This window comes from Mobula birostris, chromosome 7, assembly GCF_030028105.1.
Source record: "Mobula birostris isolate sMobBir1 chromosome 7, sMobBir1.hap1, whole genome shotgun sequence".
NCBI lineage: Eukaryota > Metazoa > Chordata > Chondrichthyes > Myliobatiformes > Myliobatidae > Mobula > Mobula birostris.
Genome location: NC_092376.1, coordinates 149,274,222 through 149,300,896, shown reverse-complemented (window position 1 = coordinate 149,300,896; position 26,675 = coordinate 149,274,222). Strand labels below are relative to the sequence as shown.

General features: G+C 40.1%; 1 protein-coding gene across 6 annotated transcripts in view; it reads left to right on the top strand.

Annotated features, from left to right (window-relative positions):
- Nucleotides 1–25,831, top strand: part of c7h5orf24 (chromosome 7 C5orf24 homolog) — a 31,610-nt gene extending 5,779 nt beyond the window's left edge. The window contains exons 2-5 of one of the 6 annotated variants that reach the window (XR_011886644.1): nt 11,335–11,374; nt 14,541–15,783; nt 16,941–17,079; nt 25,386–25,831. Coding sequence is in view for 2 of the 6 variants with exons in the window: in XM_072263911.1 (XP_072120012.1) it covers nt 11,362–11,374; nt 14,541–15,103 (576 nt within the window). In the remaining 4 variants the exon portion in view is untranslated. The other 5 variants (XR_011886643.1, XR_011886645.1, XR_011886642.1 and 2 more) reach the window with 5 other exon arrangements.
- Nucleotides 25,832–26,675: the final 844 nt, after the last annotated feature.

Below are 26,675 nucleotides of genomic sequence, written 5' to 3'. Positions count from 1 at the left end.
CTCACCTACCACCCCACCAGCCTCCCGATCCAGCACATTATCCTCTGCAACTTCCGCCACCTTCAACAGGACCCCACCACTTAGCACACCTTTCCCTCTCCGCCCCTCTCTGCTTTCCGCAGGGATCGTTCCCTCCGTGACTCCCTGGTCCACATGTCCCTCCCCACGGATCTCCCGCCTGGCACATCCCTGCAAGCGTAAGTGCTACACCTGTCCCTACACCTCCTCTCTCACCACCATTTAGGGCCCCAAACAGTCCTTCCAGGTGAGGCAACACTTCACTTGTGAGTCTGTTGGGGTCATCTATTGTATCCGGTACTCCCGGTGCGGCCTCCTCTACATCGGTGAGACCCGACGCAGATTGGGGGACCGCTTCGTCGAGCACCTCCACTCTGTCCGCCACGACAGACAGGATCTCCCAGTAGCCACCCACTTCAACTCTGCTTCACATTCCCATACATGGCCTCCTCTACTACCATGATGAGGCCAAACTCATGTTGGAGGAGCAACACCTCATATACTCTCTGGGTAGTCTCCAGTCCCTTGGCATGAAAATTGAATTCTCCAACTTCTGGTAATTCTCTGCTCCTCCCTTTCCCCCATCCCAGTTTCACTCTGCCCCCTCCTCCAGCTGCCTATCACCTCCCTCATGGTTCCGCCTCCTTCTACTACCCATTGTGTTTTCCCCTATTCCTTCTTCACCTTTCCTTCCTATCCCCTCCCTGCTTCCCCTCCCCCACCCCTTGATCTTTCCACTTACTGGTTTTTTGCCTGGTACCTACCAGCCTTCTCCTTCCTACCCTCCCCCCCACCTTCTTTATAGGGCCCCCTGCCCCCTCCCCCTTCAGTCCTGACGAAGGGTCTCGGCCCGAAACGTTGACTGTTTGTTTCCACGGATACTGCCCGACCTGCTGAGTTCCTCCAGCGTGTTGTGTGTGTTGCTTTGATCCCAGCATCTGCAGAGTATTTTGTGTTGGAGAAGGGGAGCCTGCTACATGGGCCACAGCTTGCTCCCCAGATCGTACTGCATATCACAGAGTCATCTGGAGTGTCAAATCCATGGTGGATCCCCAACCAATGGAAGGTCTCATGGTGGAACACAGACATGGTCGTATAGCCAGGAAACCGGTCCACCAACTCTGCACCGTCTATCAAGCACCACTTACCCCTCTTCATTTATTGATCCCACTTCATTCTCCCTCAATTTCCAACAGCTATCTCCCATCCCTCCCCTTTCCTACACAGATTCTATCACTTAGCAGGGCCAACTAACCATATTTGGCAGTGACTAAGAGATAAACATTTGGGGTCTTTGAACTTTCTGATGCATTTCATCCAGATCCTCAAGGGATTTTGTCTCTCATGTGGTCTGCTGTGTCTCAAAACAACAGCTCCAAACTAGTGGATTGCCTCTTTGCCAAGGACAGATGATCTTTCACTCTCTCACTCTCTCTCCACTAAGACCTCCAGCGCAATGGTGGAGCTCGTTTCCTTGTTATTGTTGCAGCTTTTTCTATGTGAAACCCTGTTCCGTGACTGGTTCCACCAACTGCTGAAGTCGCAATCTGTCTCTAAGAGCTGCAAATTCACTTTAAGCAGTGCGGGGTGGTGTTAAATGGCAGTATCTACTCATGCCTACTGTTGATGTGGTAAACTAATAATTGGGTGGTTATAATTGGCTGCACACAGCCATCAAGCAAACAAACTGGCAGCACAAAGTTTGTATCAAAACAAATTATCCCCAAGATGATTCCCTAGAATATGCAGTTTAGCCTGAGAGATTTAAGTAAATTTGAAGCATGTTTCCAAGTCTCTAATTCACTCTAAGGCACTTTCTGCCGCTGCTCTCAGGTTACGTGCCTCTGGAATCGGATCTTGGTTTAAGTTGATGTCCAGGCAGGAATATCCGCTTGCTGGCTTCCACCTAGTTGGGGCAGAGTCTTCTGTTTGTAAATATCTGATTTAAGTCTTTTGAGGGCCAGGTAGATTGCACCTCCCAAATAAACTGGAAGAGAATGGATGTCTTACAAATATTTGTAAGTGTTCAAATAAACAACTGTTTTTTAAAAATTATAATTTTAAAATAAAAAATCTACTTGAATTAACTCAACTAAATCAGAAATTATGACCGTACATCGTTGTTGGACTTTTCCATGTTCAAATTGCATGCATTGAGGAAATGCATCAGGAAATCAGGAAGGGTTTATGCTGCGGTGCTGCACTTTGTGCAAAATTATATTTATTTAGTCAACAGTTATTACCCCTCAACCATAGGGTCCTGAACCAGAGTGGGTAACTTCACTCACCCCCAAAACTGAACTGACTCCACTATCTATAGATTCACATTTAAGGAGTCTACAACTCTTGTTCTCAATATTATTTATTACTTATTTATTTTTTATTATTATTTTGTTTTTCTTTTTGTACTTGCATAATTTGTTGTCTTGTTGTGTCTGTCTTTGTAGTTTTTCATTGACTCTATTGTGCTTCTTTGTATCTACTGTGAATGCCTGCAAGCAAAATGATTTTCTCAGGGTAGTACATGGTGTCATATATGTACTCTGATAATAAATTTACTTTGAATATTTTGAGCTGTTCATAAAATGGATGGAGCAAAGTACTGGAGGAACGCACCATTGTATCATAGAATACCACAGTGCAGAAACAGGCTGTTTGGCCCATCTAGTTCATGCTGAATCTATTAATCTGTCGAGTCCCATTGACCTGAACCCAGACCGTAGCCCTCCATACCCCTTCCACCCATGTGCCTATCTAAATTTTCTCTTAAATGTTGAAATTGAACCCACATCCATCGCTTCCACTGACAGTTCATTCCACACTCTCACCACTCCCTGTTCCCTTTAAACAGTTCACATGTCACCTTACACCATAACCCCTACCTCTAGTTGCACCGAACCTCCATGGAAAAGTCCGCCAGCATTTATCCTATCTATGCCCCTCATAAATTTGTATACCTCTATCAAATCTCCCCTCATTCTCCTACGCTCTAAGGAATAAAGTCTTATCCTTCTCTACCCTTCTGTAGAATTCTGGTCTGTAAGATCTGGCAACATGCTTGTAAATTTTCTATGCACTCTTTCAATCTTATTGGTAACTTTCCTGTGGGTAGTTGATCAGCAGTGGGCACAATACTCCAAATTAAGCCTCACCAACGTCTTGCCTTATCACTTTTTTGGGGGGTCTTTAATCTTGCATATAATCCAATAAATTCTACAAAATGTCTGGGATAAGAATTTCACCTTTTCCTGTTCAGAGACATTGTGTTAGTACTGTGGAAAATACCACAGCTGAGATACTTTGCATATCTGGGAAGAACTAGCTTTTAAGGAGCTGGTTGCTTGTTTATATTTTCCTATTAAAGCATTTGCCCAGTTTTTAAGAGCTGCTTGCCTCCATTTTGTGGTTGAAATGGGTGTGATGTTTACTGCTTTCACTTCATGAAAGGTACAGCAACTTTGGGATTTCCAGGCATTTACAGATTAACGTAGTGTTTGCATTTCAGCACTCCTCCACAATGTTGCTGCCTCCTCCAGGAGAATCAGGAAATTACCGAAGGTGACTTGAAAGCCAACCAATTCCACTGAAAAATAGACAGAAAGTTGTATGCTTTCGTGGATGAAGACTGAGTCAGGTTTTAAATGGTCCGCTAAGCCATAAGTGAACGTCAGCCGTTTTTCTGGACTTAACTCATGTATGTGTATTTTAACTGTTTCAGAATATAATGGACTTTTAAAATGCTCATGTTAAAGAAAGTTCTTTCTTGTTACACCTGTGCATTTTCCAAGGTTTATTTTAGATTCATAGAGTTGTACAGCACAAACCCAGTTCCTTTTGTCTGGTCTGCCCATGCGTGCAAGATGCCGATCTAAGCCAATTCCACGGCCCGTATACTGTACCTTTAAACTTCTCCTATCTATGATCTTTTAAATGTTAGCTTTGTCTCTGTCTACCATCTCCTTTGGCTGCTCATTCCCTATATTCTTCATCCCTTGTGGGCCAGAAGTCGTGCTTCTCGGGTCCCCTTCAAATCTTTCCCCTCTCATGTTAAACCTACATGCTGTAGGTTTACCCTCCACTACCCTAGGGAAAAACGCTGTAACTATTTACCCTGTCTATACCCCTTCTAATTGTGTCAACATTTATAAGGTCACTGCTTGGCCTCCTCTGTTTCAGTGAGAGTAAACCCAGTCTCTCCAATCTCTCCTTTTAACTACAGCCTTCCGTTCCAGGCAGCGTGCTGGTGAAGCTCTCCAGCACACCCTCTATCACGACCACATCCTTTCTGTAGTGTGCTGAGCAGAACTGTGAACAATACTTAGAGTGCATCCCAGCTTCTGTCAGGGCTTCAGCCTGTGAAGGCAAGAATATCAAATGATTTTATTACCACCCTATCCACCTGTGTCACCACTTTCAGGGAGCAATAGACTTGCAGCCCCAAGTCTATCTGTAGATCAGCACTTCTAAAGTCCGTACACTTTGCTTTGTCTGTCCTAGCAGAACTTACCCTCACGAAGTTCACTATTTAGCACTTGTCTGGATTAAACCTGCTGTGCTGCTGCTCTGCCCAACTTTCCAGCTGATCTATGCCTGCTGTATCTTTAAGCAACCTCCCTGTTGCCTGCAACTGCACCAATTAGTGTGTCATCTGCAAACTTACTAATCACACCCCTTAAATCTTTCTTGGAGTTGTTTACGACATTCGCCAGTCCCACATTACGGATTTCCAGTCACATCAGCACCCATCTATTTCTACCCTCTGCCTCCGTTCTTCAAGCCAATTTTGAATCTAGTCCAGCGACATGCTTGGGATCCCTTGTGACCTGAACCTCTGGACCAGCCAACCTTGCACATCAAAAGCCTTGCTAAAGACCATCTACTGCATTGCTGCCTGCAGTCCTCCTGAAAACACTGTTGGATTTTTGGGTCATAATCTCTCCTGTGCAAAGACATGTTAATTCCTCCAAATCAGTCACTGTTTTTCCAAGTGAACATCAATCCTGTCCCTCAGAATGCTCTCTAGCAACTTCCCTACCACTGATATAAGGGTTCTCCTATTGTCCATTTTGAACAAGAGGGCAACATTAGCTATTCTCCAAGCTTCTGGTGCCTTGACCATAGCTAAGAAAGAACAAAACATCTGTCTGACCCCTAGCAATCTCCTTCCTTGCTTCTGTCAGCATCCCGAGAGAAACTTCGTGCGGTCCCAAGAATTTATGCAGCCTAATTTGTTCCTGTTTCTGGCACTCCTGCTTAATACATACTTACTCCAGAAAATAAGCCTATCCATTAACTCTCCAGCCTTTACGTTCTCCATGGTGAATACCAATGAAAACCATCCGTGTAGGATGTCGGTCAGATCCTTTGGCTCTAGGCGTAGATTGCCCCTCTACCTCATGAGGAGACTTGTACCGTCCTTAGCATGCTCTTGCTTCTAATAGACTTATTAAAGGTTTTAGAATTTTCCTTAATCCTTCTTGCAAGGTCATTTACCCCTTTTCACCCTTCTAATTACTTTAAGTCTTCCCCTCTCGGCCCTGGGTGAGTCGTTTGATAACAATTCCCTCTACCTGCCATATGTTTCCTTTATTCTGCCCTGATCAAACCTGCACTGTATCCCCAATTCTAATGAGTCTTATTTTTGCAAGATGTTTATTATATCCTCCCTAACTATTTGCTTGCTTATTTTAATTAATGGCCTAATTCCAGATAATAAATTGATAAAGTGATCTTGATATTAATTCTGCACAGGGGACAATCTTACCTTATACTTGTTGGATATGCATGGTGCAACAACAATAACAGCAGTAGGATTAAATGTTTTTACTGAGTCCCGCAGGCAAAAGGCAGGTAACTATAGGCCAGTTAGTTTAACATCTGTAGTTGGGAAAATGCCTGAAGCTGTCATTAAAGAAGAAATGGGGAGGCATCTGGAAAGAAATGGATCCATCAGGCAGAGGCAGCATGGACTTAGCAAAGGCAGGTCTTGTTTGATAAACTTACTGGAGTTCTTTCAGGATATAACAAGTGCAGTGGATAGAGGGGAACAGATGGACTTTATTTACTGGGATTTCCAGAAAACATTCAATAAGGTGCCACATAAAAGACATCCATAAGATAAGGATGCTGAGAATTGGGGGTAATGTATTAGGATGGATAGAGGATTGGTTAACTAATGGAAAGCAGAGAGTTGGAATACATCGGTGTTACTCTGGTTGGCAATAAGTGGTGAGTGGTGTGCTGCAGGGGTCGGTGCTGGGCCCACAACTGTTCACGATACACATTAACGATCTGGAAGAGGGGACCAAGCCTAGTGTATCTAAGTTTACTGGATACTAAATTGAGTGGAAAAGCAAATTGTGCAGAAGGTATGGAGAGTCTGCAGAGATATAGATAGGTTAAGTGAGGGACAAGCATCTGGCAGATGGAGTACAATGTTGGTAAACGTGAGGTCATCCACTTTGGAAGGGAAAATGGAAGAGCAGATTATTATTTAAATGGTAAAAGGTTGCAGCATGCTGCTGTGCAGAAGGACTTGGGAGAGCTTGTGCATGAATCGCAAAAGGTTGGTTTGCAGGTGCAGCAGGCAAATGGGATGTTGGCCTTCATTGCTAGAGGGATTGAATTTAAGAGCAGGGAGATTATGCTGCAACTGGGGAGGCTGCACCTGAAGTACTGCATGCAGTTCTGGTCTGCTTACTTGAGGAAGGATATACTGCCTTAGGAGGCAGTGCAGAGGAGGTTCACCAGGTTGATTCTAGAGACGAGGGGGTTAGACTGTGAGGAGAGATTGAGTCGCCTATGATTGGACTTGCTGGAATTCAGAAGGATGAGAGGAGGTCTTACAGAAACATATAAGATTATGAAAAGCAAGTTGTTTCCACTGGTAGGTGAGACTAGAACTAGGGGACATTGCCTCAAGATAATGGGGAGTAAATTTAGGACAGAGATGAAGAGGAACTGCTTTTCCCAGAGAGTGGTGAATCTGCGGAATTCTCTGTCCAATGAAGCAGTGGAAGCTACCTCAGTAAAGTTGGATAAATTTTTGCATAGTAGGGGAATTAAGGGTCATGGGGGGAAAAGGCAGGCAGGTGGAGATGAGTGCATGGTCAGATCAGCCATGATCTTTTTGAATGGCGGAGCGGGATCAACGGGCCAGATGACCTACTCCTGCTCCTATTTCTTATGTTCTTATGTACTGATTCAAGTTAGTCACCATACATGCTGGGCAACTTGCAGTGTGGGAGCTGTGAACTGGGGCCTGCCAGGATGGAGATATGCATGCTTGAAAGCCTGTGCAGAAAGGGAGAGTCCGATCGGCCGCATGTGCACTTGCCATATTCTCACAATCAATCTGATACGGTCCAATACTTATAACGACACAGAAGTATGTCATTAAATCATGTTTGGTCCCATTTTCCTGCCTGTTTTTTATCCATGTCAATACTGGAATCATTGCAAAATGTAATACTTTTCAATCCTAATATATTGAAGGACTTGGGGAATAAACTGGAAAGATTTGGGGTTCTACCTGGAATGGAGATAACTAAACAGATATGAATAAAAAGCACATTACAAATCCAAAATATAATTCAAAACACCTGTCATGGATTAAAATAGTAATGGGTAAAATTAGAACCAAGGAAGAAAATTATTTGTTATCGAGAGTTGATCCATTTATTGGAGGTGCACCTAGTGGAGTCACTCTGTCAAAGACCAGGAAATCTGGTTCAGTCCCGTCCTCAGCCTGTTCCGTGTGGAACTTGCACATTCTCCCTGTGAATGAATGGGTTTCCTCCAACATCTCAAAAACTCGAAAACATGCAAGTTGGTCACTGTAAATTGTCATTATTGTATCGGTGAGTGGTGCTATCTGGTGGGGGGGGGATATGTTTGGAGTTGGAACACATGACAATACAACACAGTGCGGGCTGTTTGGCCTACGATGATGTGCCGACCTTTTAACCTGCTCCAAGGTCAATCTGACCTTTCCCTCCTACATCCTCCTTTGCCCCAGAAGGCCCCAGTCCACTCATTCTTTCATCATAAGACATGCTCTCTAATCCAGGCAGCACCTGGTAAATCTTTGCACCTTCTCTAATGCTTCCATATCCTTCCTATAATGAGGCAACCAGAACTGGATACAATATTCCAAGTGGTCCAACCAGAGTTTTATAGAGCTGCTACGGCTCAATAAAAGAGTCTCATTGCTCTTGAGCTCAACTAATGACGACCAACACACCATACACCACCTTAACAACCCTATTGTTTGCTCAAGAACTTTGCGAGATCTATGGACGGATCCCAAGAGATCTCTGTTCCTCCACGTTGCTAAGAATCCTGCCATTAACCTTGTACCTTTGCCATTAAGTTCGATCTTCCAATGTGCATAACCTCACACTTCTCCATCTGCCACTTCTCAGCCCAGCTCTGCATCCTATCGATGTTCCATTGTTACCTTCTACACTTACCTACAGCACCACCACCCTTCGTATCATCTGTAAGCTTACTAATCCATCCTTCCATTTCCTCGTCATAGAAATCACAAAGGGCAATTGTCCCAGAGCAAACCATAGGACATAGGAGCAGAATTTGGCCACTTGGTCCATCAAGTCTGCTTTGCCATTCCATCAACTCCATTCTCCTTCCTTCTCCCGTGACAATAAGACACAGGAGGAGAATTAGGTCATTGAGCCCACTCAGTGCTCTGCTATTCCGTCATGGCTGATTTTTATCCTTCTCAACCACATTCTTCTGCCTTCTTTCCATAGCCTTTGACACCCTGAGTAATTAAGAACCTATCAACCACCATTTTAATTATATGCAATGACTTGGACTCTACCCTCTGGCTAAAGAAATTCTTCCTCATCTCTGTTCTAAAGGGATGTCCTTGTGGGGCTGTGCCCTCTGGTCCTAGACTTCCCTCACTGTGATCCTCTCCACATCCACTCTATTTACGTCTTTCAATATTTGATAGGCTTCAATGAGATCCCCCCCCCCCGCCCACCCATTCTTCCAAACTCTAATGAGTACAGGCCCAGAGCCATCAAATGCCCCTTTTATTCCTGGGATCATTCTTCTGAACCTCCTCTGGATCCTCTCCAATGCTAGCACGGCTGGATCCCTGCGGCCACCAACCTCCAGGCAGAAAAAGTACTACCACCTTCTGCCTTCTGTGAGCAAGCCAATTGAAGAGGGGATCAGAAAAAAGAAGAGATTAATGTTGGACCAATGCAAGTTGGTAGTTGATGTAAGCACAGCTTTAATGAGCGCGAGGGCCTCTTTCTATCCTGTAACTCGTATAAACAAAATGCACTGCTGTAAACTAGACTTTCACCAAGAGTTGTGAATTGAAAACCCAAGGGATTTCTGACACTGAAGCTTTTTTTGGGGTGCATGCTTTAAATCAAGTCAAATGGCCTTCCTTGTCTTCAAAATGTCTTCTGATTTTTGTAATAGCTCTGGCTGAACTCTTGTGAGAGTTTAGAAGACAGTGAGGTAAACTTACTGAAATGTACCATACACCGGGCTGGCTGGTGGTGCAACGACATCAGCGCCAGACCCAGGAGTGGAGGTTCCCGGATTCGAAACTAGTCGGATCCGCCCCTGAGTACGCTTTCCATCCGTGCTGGGTTGAGTGTCAAGATCGCAACTCGACCTCGTAAGATAAAGGGAAAATACTGCGAAAATGTCTGCGTGAGGAGTGGCGCACCACACAGTCTCTCTCTCTCTCGCTCCGCGCCTTGTAAAAGCCATGAAAAAGACATCATCCCGGATGCATGCACGCACGCACATGCAGACGCAGACGCGCACGCACAGACTTACACGCAGGCACACGCCAAGAAAAAATAGACGTGTACTATATACCAAGGGGGGCTCACAGTATGGATGCTGAGATGATGGTTCCCCTGGTGAGGGCTTCTGAAACATAGTTTGTAGGCTTCATTTTTATTTTAAATGCAGTGACATCATAAAATATATCATGGCATTATAGTGGAGAAAGACAAATGGTAAACTGCATAGCTAAGCAAAAGTGTTTAGATAAATATGAGGAATCTTGATAATGGCTCTGTCCTGACTGGAAACAAAATCCATCCCTGCAAATGACAAGGGGAAACAAGCCAGGAAACCTTCCTATCATTGGTAATATTTTCACATCAAAATCAATAGAGATGTAGGGAAGCAAAACACATAACATTTTGGACGGACTCGGCAGACCAGGCAGTATCTGTGGAAAAGTGTAAACAGTCGATGTCTCGGGTCGAGAACTCTCATCAGGATTGGAGAAAAAAGAGGGGAAGTCAGAGTAAGAAAGTGGGGGAGGGTAGGAAGACGTACAAGGTCGTAGGTGATAGGTGAAAGCGGGAGAGGAGAAGAGGTGAAATAAAGAGCTAGGAAATTGATTGATGAAAGAGATAAAGGGCTGGGGAAGGGGGCTTCTGATAGGAGAGGATAGAAGGCCGTGGAAGAAAGGGAGGAGGGAGGAGGACCAGAGGGAGGTGATGGGCAGGTAAGGAAATAAGGTGAGAGAGGGAAGAGGGGATGGGGAATGGTGAAGGAGAGTGGGAGTTGCGTAGGGAGTGATCCCTGTGGAAAGTGGGGGGGGAGGGCAAGATATGCTCGGTGGTGGTATCCTGTTGGAGATGGCGTAAGTCATGGAGAATTGTGCTGGTTGTGGTTGGTGAGGACAAGAGGAGTCCTATCCCTGGTGGAGTGGTGGGTGGATGGAGTGAGTGTAGACGGGCGCAAACTGGAAGAGATGTGGGTGAGGGCTGCATTGATGGTGGCGGAAGGAAAGGCATAGTGAAGTGTTCCACATCAGCCATCTTGAGTATGGTTGGAAATGGTCAAGGAAGGCGATAGACAGAAGGGAATAATATTTATTCAAGTGAACTTTTATTCACTTTTTATATTCAATCAGAAGTACTGGCAATTGTCATATTAAGCGTGAATGGTTACTCTAAATATATCAAGTGTGCAGCAATTGTACTGTATGTTGGTATGTTAAGATGGAATGAGTCGCTGTTTATATCTTCATCCATAAAGTACTCCAGCTTTTGTAATTGCAGCACATTCACTGCTTAAGTTACCTAATGATAATGTTAAATTTATTTGTCTTGAGGTCTGTTTGAAAGATGATTTGTAAAATCTTGGTCTTCAAATGTGTATAAACTTTTTGATCATTGAATTAACATATAATTTAGTAAAAAAAAGTCCTTTTTCAGTGATGCAGAAGATGTGAATGTTATTCACATCATAGATATTCCTATTTATTTGTGATTAATCATGCACAGCAATTCTCTTTTCATTTTCCAGGTGGTGTCTACTTGTGTGAGGGACGGTATGAATTACAGAGGTCAGTAACACACTCAAGTATTTTACTATTCGTGTTAGTGCAGTGCGGTTGGCCCCTTCATGGAAGAAATGTTGAATTCAGTCTTCCAGTCGTTTGAAATGATGAAGCGACCGTTCGTATGATTAATTGGGAGGAAAACTAATGAATGTTTTAATATACTCTTCACCAAAGTAACATCCTGAAGAGAGTGCATCAGTAATATTTTTGTACACATCTATTCACTGCCTACGTTAGGCTTCTGTTTCTTACGGCCACACAGTGGTTCAGCGAGGGGGCATTGTGCAGGTCATGGTGTTCCTGTTTGAGATGAAAAAGTCTTTGGCTGCTTCCTAGGGAATTTACACTTAAAGAGACATAATCCATTATAATAATTATGCACTGCGAATGACACTATTATACCATTTCAAATTCAGATAATTTTACGGGATGTCACCATTGTTTTAAAAAGTAAACCAACATATATTTAGTGCCATTCAGAGTCTCAGAATATCACAACACCCATCAGAAGGCATTGATGTTATATGATTCTTCTCCTTTTCTTCCTGCTAGCCCTCAGGCAACTCTCTTGAGTAGATGTTTGATTCTCCAGTTATGTTGGTTCAGGGGTGGCTTACAAGACCAGTGTGGGCATTGCAGAATCTGCAGCAAGCCTATCAAGGGGGTATTTGATAGGCTAGCGTTAGTTTGGGAAGTTTATGGGAGATTCTGACACTTGGATCCAAGGTTTACATTTTGAATGGTCATGGACCATAGATTCTCACAAGTCAATAGGATTCTTACACTTTGAGAACATCCTTGAATCTTTTCCTCTGACCAGATGGTAATCACTTGCCGTTATAGTGCTCAGAATTCTGTATTTGTTTTGAGGGACTAGAGCATGCAAATAATGTGGCCAAAGACAGCAGAGTGTAGTTATTGCCTCCTTGCTGACAAGAGAAAATGATGCAAGTTGAATAGTTTCCCACAAGTTCTGCAGATGAGCTTCATTCTACGGGGAAGCTTGATGGAGGTGAAAAGCAGCAAGACCGGGAAACGTGCTGGAGTAATGACTTAATCTTGCTTGACTTACTTTCTGAGATTGGGTCGGTTGTGGATCCATAATTTAACATAACAGCTCATATGTCATTGTGAAGCAGATATAGTTATCAGAAGAGAATGGCTAGGGTGGGTTTATTCTCACTGAAATGTATGTGACTGAGGAGTGACTTCAGAGATTTATAATTTTATGAGGGATATAGAGAGGGGAATAAATAGAATCTTTCTCACAGGGTGGGAGAGTCTGGAACTAGAGATGTAGCTTGATGGTGAGAGAGGAGGAACTTAAAGGGGTAAATTTTTCCATTCAGAATGGTGAATATATGGATTGAGCTGGCAGAGGAGGTGGTAGAGGAGATAGAATTACAACATTTCTAAGGCATTTGGACGGGTACTTAGACGGGAAATGTATAGAGGAATGTGGGCCTAATGTTGACAAATGGGATTAGTGTAGATAGGCCTTTCAGTCGTGGGTCAAAATGGCCTGATTCAATGCTGTATGAGTCTGAGATGGAAAGAAACTCTTAAGCGATTTGCCACACTCCCTCTCAATTGACAAAGGCCATGTATAGTGATGTGTGTTGTTCCCTGTATATTTCGTAAGGCCAGTGATGTTGTGGGGATGGAACTGGACTCTCTCACGGTGGTGTCTGAAAAGAGGATGCTGTCTAAGTTGCATGCCATCTTGGTCAATGTCTCCCATCCACTACATAATGTACTGGTTGGGCACAGGAGTACATTCAGCCAGAGACTGAAAAATTTCTGAAAAATTAAGAATCCGACATCTTGATTAGAAGTGTAAAAGTTCTTGACTGGCTGGGTTTCCATGCTGATGAAAGAGCACATTTTACAATCATTTAATCTGTTTTACATTTTTCCATGGAGTTCATTTGTGTAAAAACCCATTCTTTAAAAACAAAACACAAAAACTTTTTAAGCAACTTTATAATCACATTAAAACTCACACATTTTTCAGCTTTCTTTTTTGTATTGTCACATTTACCATAATAAGGTTTTATATAATCTTGTTGAAAGATTAAAGAAAATTGAATACATGGGTCCTAAAGATACAGTAATTGAAAGTAATTTGACAGGGACATAATTTTTTTTTGAAAAGTGTTGGAAAAGTGCACACTTCTATTTTTGGAAAAAGAGTTTTTAAAAAATCTCACAAAAAACCTTCCACATAACCAGTGCCATGTGTGTTTTAATCAAGCATGTCCACGCTGATCACACTGGTAACTAATTGCCTGGCACAAAGCAGTGGACTGTGATGGAACAGGCTACCCATGTATTGTGAACACTGATCAGTTGCAGAATTGTGCAAGCCTCCCCAACATTTGACCATAGCAGCCTGGTCCCGTTTTATGTGGTTTTTGCAGTGTGTGAGCTTTATAGCCTGGAAGAAACTGACTGCGGCCACCATCCCTCATCTTCCCCCATACACATGTTATTGCTGCAATGTTGAGCTGAAACCATCACTGTAAAATATTCTACAATGATGCGCTAAAGGTTAAAGATTCTGACCAAGAGGTCCTTCTTGGTAGAGCTGTCAAATCATGAGGTTTTGCATTTTGCAGCACTTTCCCTTGCTCTTTCTAGAATGTTCTAGTTTCATGGGTATGAATCACCTTGCACCCAGAACGTGTTCTTAGTGCACAGGCTGAGCAATGAGAGTGATAGGCTAATGGTAACGTGCACCATTGTCTTCAGTGGTGGTGTTATGGAACCATGATCTGAGGAATTATGGAGATAAAGGAACGATAAATGGATAGATTTTAAAATCAAATGCAACTCATTATCTACTGACTTTTTGAATTTATGGGCTAATATTTCTAATTAGTCATTCCAAATATTGACATTAATACATTGGTTTTATTTAACAATGTGTTAAACTTACAGTGATTAATCTTACAATTATATTTTTGAATAGCTCAATGCCTGGCACAAATGGTTTAAAAATGTAAATGGAAACTGCTGCTGCTGCACGATTGTAGTGCTGAGGTTTAGATCTGATCTTATGATTCCTCAGATGAGAGTTTTGACTTGGTTCCAAAAAGTTTCTGTGAAAGTTATTTTTATATTTATCATTACAAATTATTTAAAAATGCTTTTGTGATTTTGTTCTTAGAAATAATGCATTCAGTTGGCTGCAGTAACACTAGCTGCTGTCAGTCTGTGAAGGAGGTGAATCTCGGTGCAGAAGATGTGAGTAGTGATGACCAATTTGACTTGTGTTCTTCTCAACCGGACAAACTTTATGGAAACAGCTACAAGCCAATAAGCTGCATTAAACAAGAGTCGCTGGAGGAACCGAATTCACAAATAGATGTTGAAATAAACGCAGAAGCCCAGGATGATATGAAACGAAGGAAAAACATTTTCCGAGCAGGGAAACGAGGAAGACCTTCAGGGACGACAAAAGCTGCTGGGTACAGAACCAGTACAGGCCGACCTTTGGGAACAACAAAGGCAGCTGGGTTTAAGACCAGCCCAGGCAGGCCCTTGGGCACAACCAAGGCAGCGGGATACCGCGTCAGCCCAGGGAGACCGCCAGGTACCATGAAAACTCTCTCCCACATATCAGGTTTCGATTTCCCATCAGGCAGTAGTGTTACTTTTAGCTACTCAATGGTCCATAAAAAGCATTACGTGGACCATCCCACAAATAGAAACACGGAGCTGAATCAGTAAAACACCTGCTTTGTTTTTCTATAATCTATTTGTTCCTTGACAAAGTAAGGTAACTTTTTATACAACATATTGATCTGCACACCCATACTATATGATTATAACCAACTTGTTGTGGAATCTAGGCTCTAAAATAGAACTAACTGCCTTTGGAAAATTATACGTATTAGTTACAATATCTCTTTGATACCGGTTTTGCTGCAAACTACAGTATCATTTTGAATGATTTATTCACTGGGGTCCAGTTTCAAACATGATTTCCACTTTACAAGAAGGCTGTACATACTTGAGTAGAAGGAAAAATAAAGAGGGAAAGCTGGACGTCCTGGGATCTGCTGTAGTTCAAAGTATATATAGTTCCACCTGATTAATTTTGGCCCTGTTGCAATTAATAATTGCCAAGGCAACCATACTGAATTTTCCTTATTTTATATACTTAGTTGTGGGAAAAAGAATATGAATGATTATAAGAAGACCTGGTGCATGCAGGTGTAACAATGATGGCATTCATGAGCTACTGGGGTTCCTTTGACTGGTGAAGTGCAATTTTCAATTATTTTAATTACGCTATTTTTGCCTTTGGGAAATTTGAGAAAGGGATAGGGCATTAGTCTCCACAAAGACTTGTCTTAAAGAAGTTCAGCTGAAAGCAGCAGTCAACTGATGTAGACTGTCTTATAAAGGTAAGCTTATGAATGAAGCGGCTATGAAAGGTGTGCACAGCAGCACTTCATGAAAAATAATTATCACTGAGTTTAGTTAATATTCTTAAATGATTATTATCAACATGGTATAGAACTTTGTGTGACAACCCGTGCTTTACAAAAGCCTTGCTGGTAACCATAATCTTTATTTCCCCGTGATTACAAAATGCTGTAAATCACTCAGTCTGGCTTCCAAAGCATTTTTAGGAGTACTGCTACATATACTGTATTTTTGATGTTCAGTCAATCTAATGTGAATCCTGCAGGGGCTGAAGTTAGGTATCACTTGATCTGATTCTCAACTTTTGTGAATCAACTACTGGAATATCTTAAGATTTATTTTTAAAATAACATAATTGTTAATAGAAGCCAGATGTTTACTCTTGTTTCTTGTGATACACTGCAGTAGAATGGAGATAAATACCTGGTTAGTTAAATGGAATAACAGATTTCTAAGGATTTTGATGCAGGATTGATCAAAGGAACAAAACCAGCTTTTCAGAAAGGTTGACTTTATGTGCGTGGAATTCAATCCTTGGATGATCTTCCTTAACTGAGGCAGAAACACTGCAAAACAAAAATAATGCCTAAACTGTGAAATTGTTGTAAATGTCATGTAATAAGTTACAAATTTTCACTTAGAAATGCTACTCTTCTGTTAAATTTTTAATGTGGGCTCCAATTTTAGTTTAGACACTCAGAAGCTTGAGAAAAGAGACCATTGTAACAGAGTTGTGGTTAGACTGAAACCAGTTATTCATTGGTTCTGCCACTTTCACTCAAATTTCACTAGTAGAATGTTAATGAATATTTTGTGACTTGCATGCTTGTAAGACAAAAAATAATCATTCACATTTTACTCTGAAGGCCATCTCCTTCAGTTGTGGTGGCTATTACAATCTCCAACAAGCTAACTGTAGTGTTGTTTGGCCTGGGACTTATAAGGTGTCAGTTTTAAAATTGTGACAACTAGTTAATCATTCATTGGTATTGCATCATAGTTAATGTGTTTTGTAAAATAAAAAACCTTACTTGCATGGCACTCTGTGTCTGAAATGCATTTAAAAACAAATGCAATGTAATATGAAGCCTATTTTTGCAAAGCTATACAATATTTCTCTATTTCTCTCTATTAGTATTTAACAGGCAAAAGCAAGATCGAAGAAAAACTCAACAGCCAGAGAGTTGAGCACTGTTCTTAACGCTTCTGCTTAATCACAATTGGACATACAAAAGATTTAAAAAAAGACAACTACACGAATCGTTCCTAGAAAGGCAGGTTTTCCACATTTATTAAATGTACTACTGTAATGATAACACTGGTTTCATCAGAAGTATTCCATTGTATATGTATGTCTTTAAGGTTTAATTACATATTTGTAGCATCCATTGTGGCTGAATGTCCTCACTAATCCAACACTTGAGATATAATCTACTTTCAAGAATATACCTCAGACTGTTTTTGCATTGCCAGCATTCCTAAACTGGACACTAGTTGACCTGTTCCATAATAGAACCATTTTTCTTTTCAGAAATCCTTGCAGACATGTTTTAAATGGACTTAAAAGTGAAATGTATCCAAGACTGATACAGTAATTACTGCTTCAGAACTGTACATGTGTGATGCTTAGAGCAATACCGCTGCTCAATATTTTAAGTTGGCAAGCAGATCGTCTTTCATAGATGCTGCATTTTATGGATTTAATTCATGTCTACCAGCAGATACTGCTACAAGTCTTGGACATCACTACTCTTGAAGAATCCTCAGCTGTAGGGTGCCTCTGTTCTGAACATCTCTGTTACATGTTGACAAAACTGCATGCTTCAGATTTGTTGCTACTTGTGATGCCATATTGTACACACAATTGCTGCATCAAAATGCTTGTATGTAACGGACAAAGTTTGTACTATGTATGATAAAATTTTTTTAGTATTTTGTGCATGTTATTTTAGATGGGAAATTTACTCTGAAGGACCTTTGTTTATGGTTTAGTGGGTAAACGGATCATATATTGTGGTTATAGACTAGGACATTGTCCAGATTAGTCCTTGCTCTTTGCTGAGTTTCCTAATTTCAGTCATGGTATGGACACGGTTGTGTTTCACTATGATATTCTCAATTGGTAATTCTCCAGTTGACAATTTATCTAAGCAGGCTTTGAATGTGGAATATGACTTATGGAGGGAATATTTGAAGCATGGTCACTTAGAATAGTAGCATTTTACACCAAAGAAAATAGCTTGTTATCCCTGTGCTGGATCCCAGATTATTTTTTAATATCCTGACCGTGACCATCGCATGCAGAATTTTCTTTCCAGCGAGAGAATCGCTATTCTCTCACGGGCAACTGTAATATATTTAGAAATGCCCATTATGAACAAAAATAAGAAAAATCTGTGGAGCATAAATTCTAATATCGTTATGTGTGGAACAGGTCAAAATTTAGAAAATTTCTGAATCATTTCCCTTATTTTCTAGAGAACCTGAAAGGATGTTTTGAAATGTATTGTTCCCCTATTTTTACATTGATAGTCACTAAACTACAGTAGTCAATGGATCTGAACCATATAGTGCATGGAGGGGCCTGGTTTTATTACTCTCTCCTCCATCTCCATGCAGTAAAATTACATCCCAGTAATAGCTTGGTTTTGAGGTAAGCAAAGGACACTGAGGGGTAAAACTTCTGAAGCTGTTGTCCACCACTGGCTCTGCTTATCTCTACAAATCCTGTGCACTCGGTGACCAGTTTTCTCGTGTGCAGTTTCTCACCATATCATTCACTAATTGGTTGAAATTATTTCCTGTCCTCTTACCAGAAGTTTAGGTTCTGATGTTCTGGGCATCATATCCTGCCTTCAAAATTCATTTTGGGAATACCTATGTGTTGTGATTTGTCAGGGATTGTAGCAAGACTTTTGTTGCACATGTAAAAGGAAAATAATATATCTTCTTGTTTTCTCAATGATAGGGAAACCTTTGTCACAAGGGAAAGTTGCTTTGGCAAATACATTTTTGGTCAAAGTGGAAACCTTATCGGTTACTGGACTGTGTGCACAATGTTTTTTTTTCCTGGAGTGACAACATTTGAAAAGAAATGGAGAGAAATGTTGTTCCACCAATCGTTTTTCTGTACGAGTATAAAAGTTCATATCTACCGGAACTAATACTGATAGAAAGTCAATTTATTTTAAAATTTATTTTGTTATGCAATATTATTTAAAAATATTAGTTTGCCTTACTGTATATAAAAGTGAAAATACTTACTGTGTTTCTTCCCAAAGTTCTACTTTTCCTTGGTAATTTACTTCTCTTCAGGAAAATAGACAGCTAGTTGATGCTGCAGCTGTGGATTCCAGTTAATTGGGACACATCGGGATCTGTTGATTTTGGCTCATTTAAGCAGCTGCCCAAGTTAGCTGGTTTCATGGAAAAGGTATAAAAAAGACAAACTACCATTTAACTGAGTAACATATTATGTATTTAAACGAAATACAGAACAAACTAGAACACCTTGTATTAGTTCCTAATAGTTGTGTGCTGCCATGTTCTTTTAATTGACTGCAAGCGAACAAAATCAGCGCCGATACCTAGTGCAGAATAATGGACAGCCTTCATGCAATGATATCGACGATTGCATCCTCCACTTCATTTTCATTGCAACATTCAAGATGATTGTTGATACCTTCAAATTCTTTGTAGTGCCTAACTTGTTGAAGCAGTAAGATTGCTTAATTTTCACTCGCAGCTGTTCCTAGAATTTCCAAGCCTCCATGCTTGAAACCACAGTGAGCAAACAGTTCTAAATTATCTTACTGCTTACTTCTCGCCAACTATCAGTGACAAAAATTACTGCTTTTTGAACACAAAAACACACAAATGACGCTACTTAAAAATGGTCGCTTTAAGCACGGTGTAGTGTCTGACGACGACATAAGTGCATGTGACTGACGCTAGTTAGAAACTTTTCGGCAACAGTCTCCTGTCCCAATTGAATGACATAGTGTTCCATATAAACAAAGGGAATCCCATTTATTTTCTCGATCCATTTTTGTCCCAAATACATAGCTGTCCCAATTAATCATAGCCCAATTAACTGGAATCTACTGTACTTACATTTACTGCTGATTGCAAGAGTTCAGTTTCTTCTCCTTTCAGATGTGGAACCCTGCTTCTGATTGTTGGGGGTTCCAATAGCAGTTACTAATGCAGACCAACAAGTGATATCTTGTGAAGAATGTTCTTAAATGTTGAAATGCACCAAGGTATTGCAGCAAATTGACAAGAGTTCCTTGTCCCTGCAGAGGCTTTCAACAGCAGAAAAACACCTTGCTTCCTTGTTTTCATGGATGATATATAAATGTTATAGCATTAGGAATTTTTTGATTATATGATAGAACTTACTTTTCTATTACTGTTCTTGGATGAGAAACTGGTGAAACAGCAGTTATTGTAGTCAAGTTTTTGGTTAGTTCTAAAGTGATCTACTTAGGAAATTGCTCTTTGTGCTTTAGGTCAAAATATATTTTTTTAGGCTTTTTGATCTAAAATTAGTTCTGATTAAACATTATTGGTTTTCAACTCAAGAATTAATGGTCTCTGCATAACAGAGAAAGCTGTATTTTTATTTTTACCCCCCTCACTTGAATCTTTAAATAAAGGACTGTATTAAAATCAGAAGTGGTACATTACAGTTTTTCATTCAAATATAGTCTTTTTAAAGAATTTTAAGTTGCATTCTTATAGTATGCTACTAATTATTTTTGTAGGTAATCCATTGCTTTCTCCTCCTTCATCCATACACAAATAAAATTATACAAAAACTTGTATTTCAGTTCTCACATCACTGTTTATCTTTCAGGTGCATTCTGCCATTTCTGATACTGCGTTAATGTGGGGGGAAAAATCACACTAAAAAAAATTGGTTCACTTGTTAACAAATGGAGTGCATAAAAGTGATGCTGACTCTGCATCTGTGGGAAGTTGCCAGCTTAAACCTGGCACTTTAGAGGTGAGGAGGGCACAGTGGAGGTGTAGTCATGTATGTTTGCTTTAGTGAGGGCACAGTGGAGGTGTAGTCATGTATGTTTGCTTTAGTGACAGTTATGATAATGAAAACCTTTATCAACAAATATCTCAGATCATCTGTCCATCCAAAGCTCTCAGATCATATCAGGAAATACAGAAATGTCTGTCTTAACTTTCTTTTATCTGCAGTTTAAATTGTTTATTCTCCCATATTGTATGGCTATTATTTATATGGATTTTTACTGACCTCCTGATATGAAGTGACTTAATTTTTTTTCTTCTAACTCAGTTGAGAATTTGCAACTTCAAGAATTCTGAAACTGAATCAATATGCAAAACATTGGCTTATTTATTCCTAAATGTAAAGATGTGTAGAAATTATTTACAAGTTTTAATATATTTAAAATATATTTTACTTTCTAAATTCACTGACTGCTTATTGTATTTTTGTCATAATTCAAGATTTGTCTCATTCTTCAAATCCCTTTTTATATACTTTTTCCACTGCACATAAATATTTTCCTGCCTTTTTCGGTGGCAATAACAAAATAGGATGAAAGTATAGTCTACCGGTGGTAGCAATTCTTGATATAAGTTGTATTTATGATGGAGCACAATATTTACATGTTATTCTTCTTGAATAATATTGAACTTTTTGCATCTTTTTAATTGGATCATACACAGATCTAAATAAATTGCTTCTGGAGTTTTCTCTGATATGATTTTGCATTCCTGTGTTTTTATGAACCTCCATATCTAAAGAAAGATGCAATTTCACAGGAGGAAATTCACCAGAATACTCTCTGATAGGACTGGTTGTCCTATTACGCAATGTTAAACAGGATGACACTCACCAGAGTTTAGAAGAACAAGTGATCTTACTGAAATAAGGGGTTTGACTGAAAAAAAGTGGAAAAGATGTTTCCTCTCACAGGAGACTCTAGAACCGGAAGGCATTGTTTCAAAATAGGGGGGAATTCATTTAGGACCTTAATGAAAACTTTTTTTTGTCAGAAGGTTGTAAGTCTTTGCAACTCTTTTTCACACAGGTAAGGGCAGTACCATTTTGCATATTTTATGACTTAGTTTAGATTCCTGATAAGGAATGGGTAATGGCAAAAAAAATGGACTTGGGGAATGTCTGATCCTTTCTGAATGGTATTGCAGACTCGAGGCAAGAGTCTCCTACTTGTGGTCTGTGGCAGAAAATAATTGAGTCATCCATCGCAGAGGGAAACCATTGAGCCCATATGTGCCTGTATCTGCTCACTGAATTAGTTCCAATTAATCTTGCTTTTCTGTTCTATCCCTGCCTTTTCTCAGGTTCATTTTTGCTTACTCGGTCTTCCAATCACCTACATTCCTGCCAATAGAAAGTTTCCTGAACTGTTTAATCAAAGTCCCTAAAACAATTGCTGTATCGCATTCAGAGCAGACTGTTATGCCATAAAATAGGATACTTATCCTGCCACCAAATAACACAGAAGTCCCTCTGGCTGTGTTAACAATGCCCTTGAGGAAATTACTTCTCATGATCAATGCTAGTTGGATGAGTCAACAGAAAGCTGAGCAACCTTGGTGCATTCTCTCAGGAGCCCTACGTAACTTAACTTCCCACCATGTCATGGAAAGTTTGCAATTGTTCTAGAGCAATTATCAACCAGTTTTAAACATATCTTCATGATGTCATTTGAGTCTCCTGGATCAGCCAACATCTTGATTAAATTAAACCATACTTTATTTAGACAGATTCATTTGAGCAGATACCACCAGCAACTGTAGACGCAGCGCATTTCTCCTGACACTCAATCTGCCTGTGGTAGATCTTTCTTTTTTTCCAGCCATCTCATTAGAATCTTTCCTTTCTGGATACCCAGACAAACTGGGGTAGAAGCAAAATAAAAACTATATACTTAGTAGAAGGTAGAATGATGTCAGCAAAGAGGACAAAAATAAGAAAGCAAATTTAAAGAATACACTACACATATACATTATACTGCTGGGTCCTTTCCATGAACTCCTAGTTACTGCTCTCTAGCAACCATGAAACTCTTAAGCAAGTTTTCTTTAAGTTTAATATTCTATTCATGAAAAATTCCTCCCTTGCCTCATTATTTTGTCTCACTATTCTTTATTCATATTATTTATTATTTTTCTGATGTATTGTCATTATACTATAAATGAAATAGTTTGTTCTTGTTACTATAATCAGGCAGGAAGTACAGGCGCCTATAGACCCATGCTCAATATTTCAGGAACAGCTTCCTCCCCGCTGCCAGTAGATTTTTGGATAGTCCATGAACACTATCTAATTATTCTTCTTTGCCGCTAATTATTTATTAGTCATTTATAGCAATTTTTATGTCTTGCACTGCACTGCTGCTGCAGAACAATAAAATTCACTGTGTATATGAATGATAATAAACTTGATTCTGGTTGTCCTTTAAGATTCCCCCTTAATATCCTGATGACGGGTCTCAGCCCAATATGTCGACTGTTTACTCTTTTCCACAGATGCTGTCTGGCCTGCTGAGTTCCTCCAGCATTTTGTGTGTGTTGTTTAGATTTCCCGCATCTGCAGATTTTCTTGTGTTCGCTAATATCTAGCTTGTCTCTCACTACGACCTTTTATTAACCTGGTATCAAATTTTGTTTGGTATTTTATGAAATATCTTGTAATGTTTTACTGTATAAATTCCATTCTATAAATGTATGTTAGATTTTTTAGTTACACCAATACACAGGAACCCAATGATCACATCTGAGTATAAAATGATTCTAGTTAAACGGAATTAAGTATCTGCCCATTCCTCTTAGAGTATAAATGACAGCAGCTCACTTTTTGTTGCTTGTTCTTTGCTACTTTAAATTTTAAAAATGAATAAAGCTGTTTAACATAAGATATACATGAATTCAAAGCAGTGAATGGAAGAGAGCAGGGCTTGACCTTGCTCAATATCCAGCTATTGATAGCCCAAAGAGAGGTGACAAAAATATTTCTCAAACCATCACCACCTTCCCAAAGTTGTACATTTCATATCCTCCAATCCTGTTGTCACTTACATGTATGTTGGATGCTGCACTGTGGAGCCACACACAACGCTGGCAGTACTCGGTGGATGGAAATGAACAGTTAACATTCTGGGTTGACATTCATCATCTGTACTAGATTGGGGGGGGGGGGGTCTCGACCCAAAATGTCTCCTGTCCATTTCGCTCCATTGATGTTGCTCAATTCACCCTGTTCCTCTGGCATCCTGCGTGATGCTTAAATATGCAATCGGATTTCCAGATTTAAATGTAACTTTGACTGTAACATTTGCGCTTGAAGATGTGGCAGAAGATGATATGACTGAGCTTATGGTGGCAATTCATTTGTGCAAAAAGCTTGGTATTTGAGACCTTTTTAAAGCATTAAGTGGGAAACGAATAATGTACACAATATACCTGATAGTTTACATAAAACAAAACCTGGCGATCAGACAAAGTTGTGTGGCATCTGTTGCTTGTTTATCATCTAATGGGAAAATTGATATTCAGCTCCAGCTAGATATTAAAGGTTGTATCTGAAACAGTGTTTTTGACTTCAAGACATATCACTTTGTATTCCCTATTTTGTAATTAGTTATAATAAATGAAATTTTAAAAATAATGTTTTATTTAAACAGCTTATTGAAATGTTTTGTGCAATGTGAACATTTTTACCTATATTGGTTTACTCTCCATTGTACATTGATTCACAGTTAAATGGATGAATAAGTTGGGGTTTAGATTTATTAAATATAATTTATCATTTAATAGAAATAGATGTATTTTGATGTTATTTAAGTAGATTATCTGTAAAAAGATTAGATTGTCATTACCTACACAATTTCTTACCCAGTTTCATTCCTAATTGTTTATTTTCTAACCATGAGTTAAAAATTGTAGATTTTGCTTTTCAATGGTTTTCACCTTAGTATCTGTCTACTTTGTATGATAATACTTTATTTTCTCTTATTTGTGGACATGTAAGATGTTTATTGAGTATGTTTTAATCATTAAAAATAATTATCCTCATCACAACCTAATTAAATTCTCAATACACAGCAAAGATTTAATTGAGACTGTACAGATTATACCTCTTTAGTTTAGCCATAGTTGACAATAGCAGTGAATTTGACACTGAATAGACGATGACAGTAGTTGAAAACAATGAAGAATTTAAAGTGCAAAGTGATGTATTTTGAGAAGTGAAAGTGGGAGCAGGACCTATACAGTAACGGGTCGGGCACTAAGGAATGTTGGTGAATAGAGACTGAAGAGTTCAATTCCATTGTTCCCTGAAAGTGGCAACACAATTTGATAGTGTGAGGGAGGCATGTAACATGCTTACCCTCGCAAGTTGGGGCATGGAATATAAGATGAATTCATTACAGTTTCCAAATTTGTTTTTCTGCTACTAATATTTGTTCAAATCCGAAGTGTATTTCTCCCAGTGTTTGTCACAGGAAAAAGTGTTTTGCATGCTGGAGGGTAATAACCTGTAATGTTAACATTGTTTCTTTCTCCGTAGATGGAGTCTGACCTGCTGCGTATTTTCATCATTTTCTGTTTTAACTTCAAATTTCCAGTATCTACAATTTTGCCTTTCAATTTGTGCAGCTGAGTTCATCTTGTCTACAGCTAAAAACGTACTGGTTAATCGGAGCATCAAGTAGAAATGGATTGATCTGCTTTGAGCGTTAAATCATCGCTTCATGTGACGGATCTTTTTCCTCAGCCTAAGCAACATTGTTAGCGCTGTCAGTTTATAACACGCTATCCTTTCTGCGCTAGAGATTCCACGATGTATCTTAAGTTTGATTTTAAAAGAAGTGTAAACGGGATAAAAAATGTAAAATAGGATAGGAATTCTTATAGAACACTTCAAAACATTAGACATGGTAATATGTAGTGTTTCCCTTTATGGAGGAATCAAAGAAAGATAACTTCGAATAAATATCCCAAACTTTCAACAAAGTATTTTTGAATTACTTCATCATAACAGTTTGAAATGCTCCCGCCAATCACAACGGTGGCCACAAAGAGATACAAGACAGGTAACCAGTTGTGGTCATGATGGTTCCAACATGAACAGTGCCCGTGGTACCCGTTAAGAAAGTCTTTCTCATTTTGTGTTTCTTCAGGAAATGGCGGGGGGGGGGGGGAGGGGGAGGACAGAACAGAAACTTAGAAAAGATGAGTGCATTTCTACATTATAGTTTTGGCAGCGACAGTCGTGTCTTTGGTTAACCACCTTAATCTGATTTATCCTGTCCCATCATACGGTTAGAAGTGGATGTCACACATGTGTGATTCCATTTGTAACTTCTCAGGTAGCAATGTAGGTCTGGAAAATAATCCTGCATAGGCTGGTAAGTGCAATGAAATTTGATCCACATAGAGCAAAGTAATAGTCTGTGTCCACAAGCCCTACTAACTTTTGTAACTTTTGACACTGAAATGCACCTTGGCGTCTCCTGTTGACGAGAATCTTAACTGCGGGGTTGCATGATTACAAGAGCTACAACAGTTTATAGTGTGGGACACGCCGCCAGATCACATCCCATTACCCCATCCATCACTTGCCGTTTCTCGTAGTTTTGTTTTCATCACGCACGCAGGAGCGGGAGTAACCCACTCAGTCCGCGAAGTCTGCTTTCAAGCTGCTCAAGGCAGGAGCGTGAAGGACTATCGTTTGCTTGCTTGGAATCATGCAGCCGTAGAAACATTCACAAAGCGTGATGGCTTCCGAGACAAAGCAGCACACTTGACAGCTACCCGATCCAGCAGCCCTCATGACCTGTACGGTAGATTGATCTAC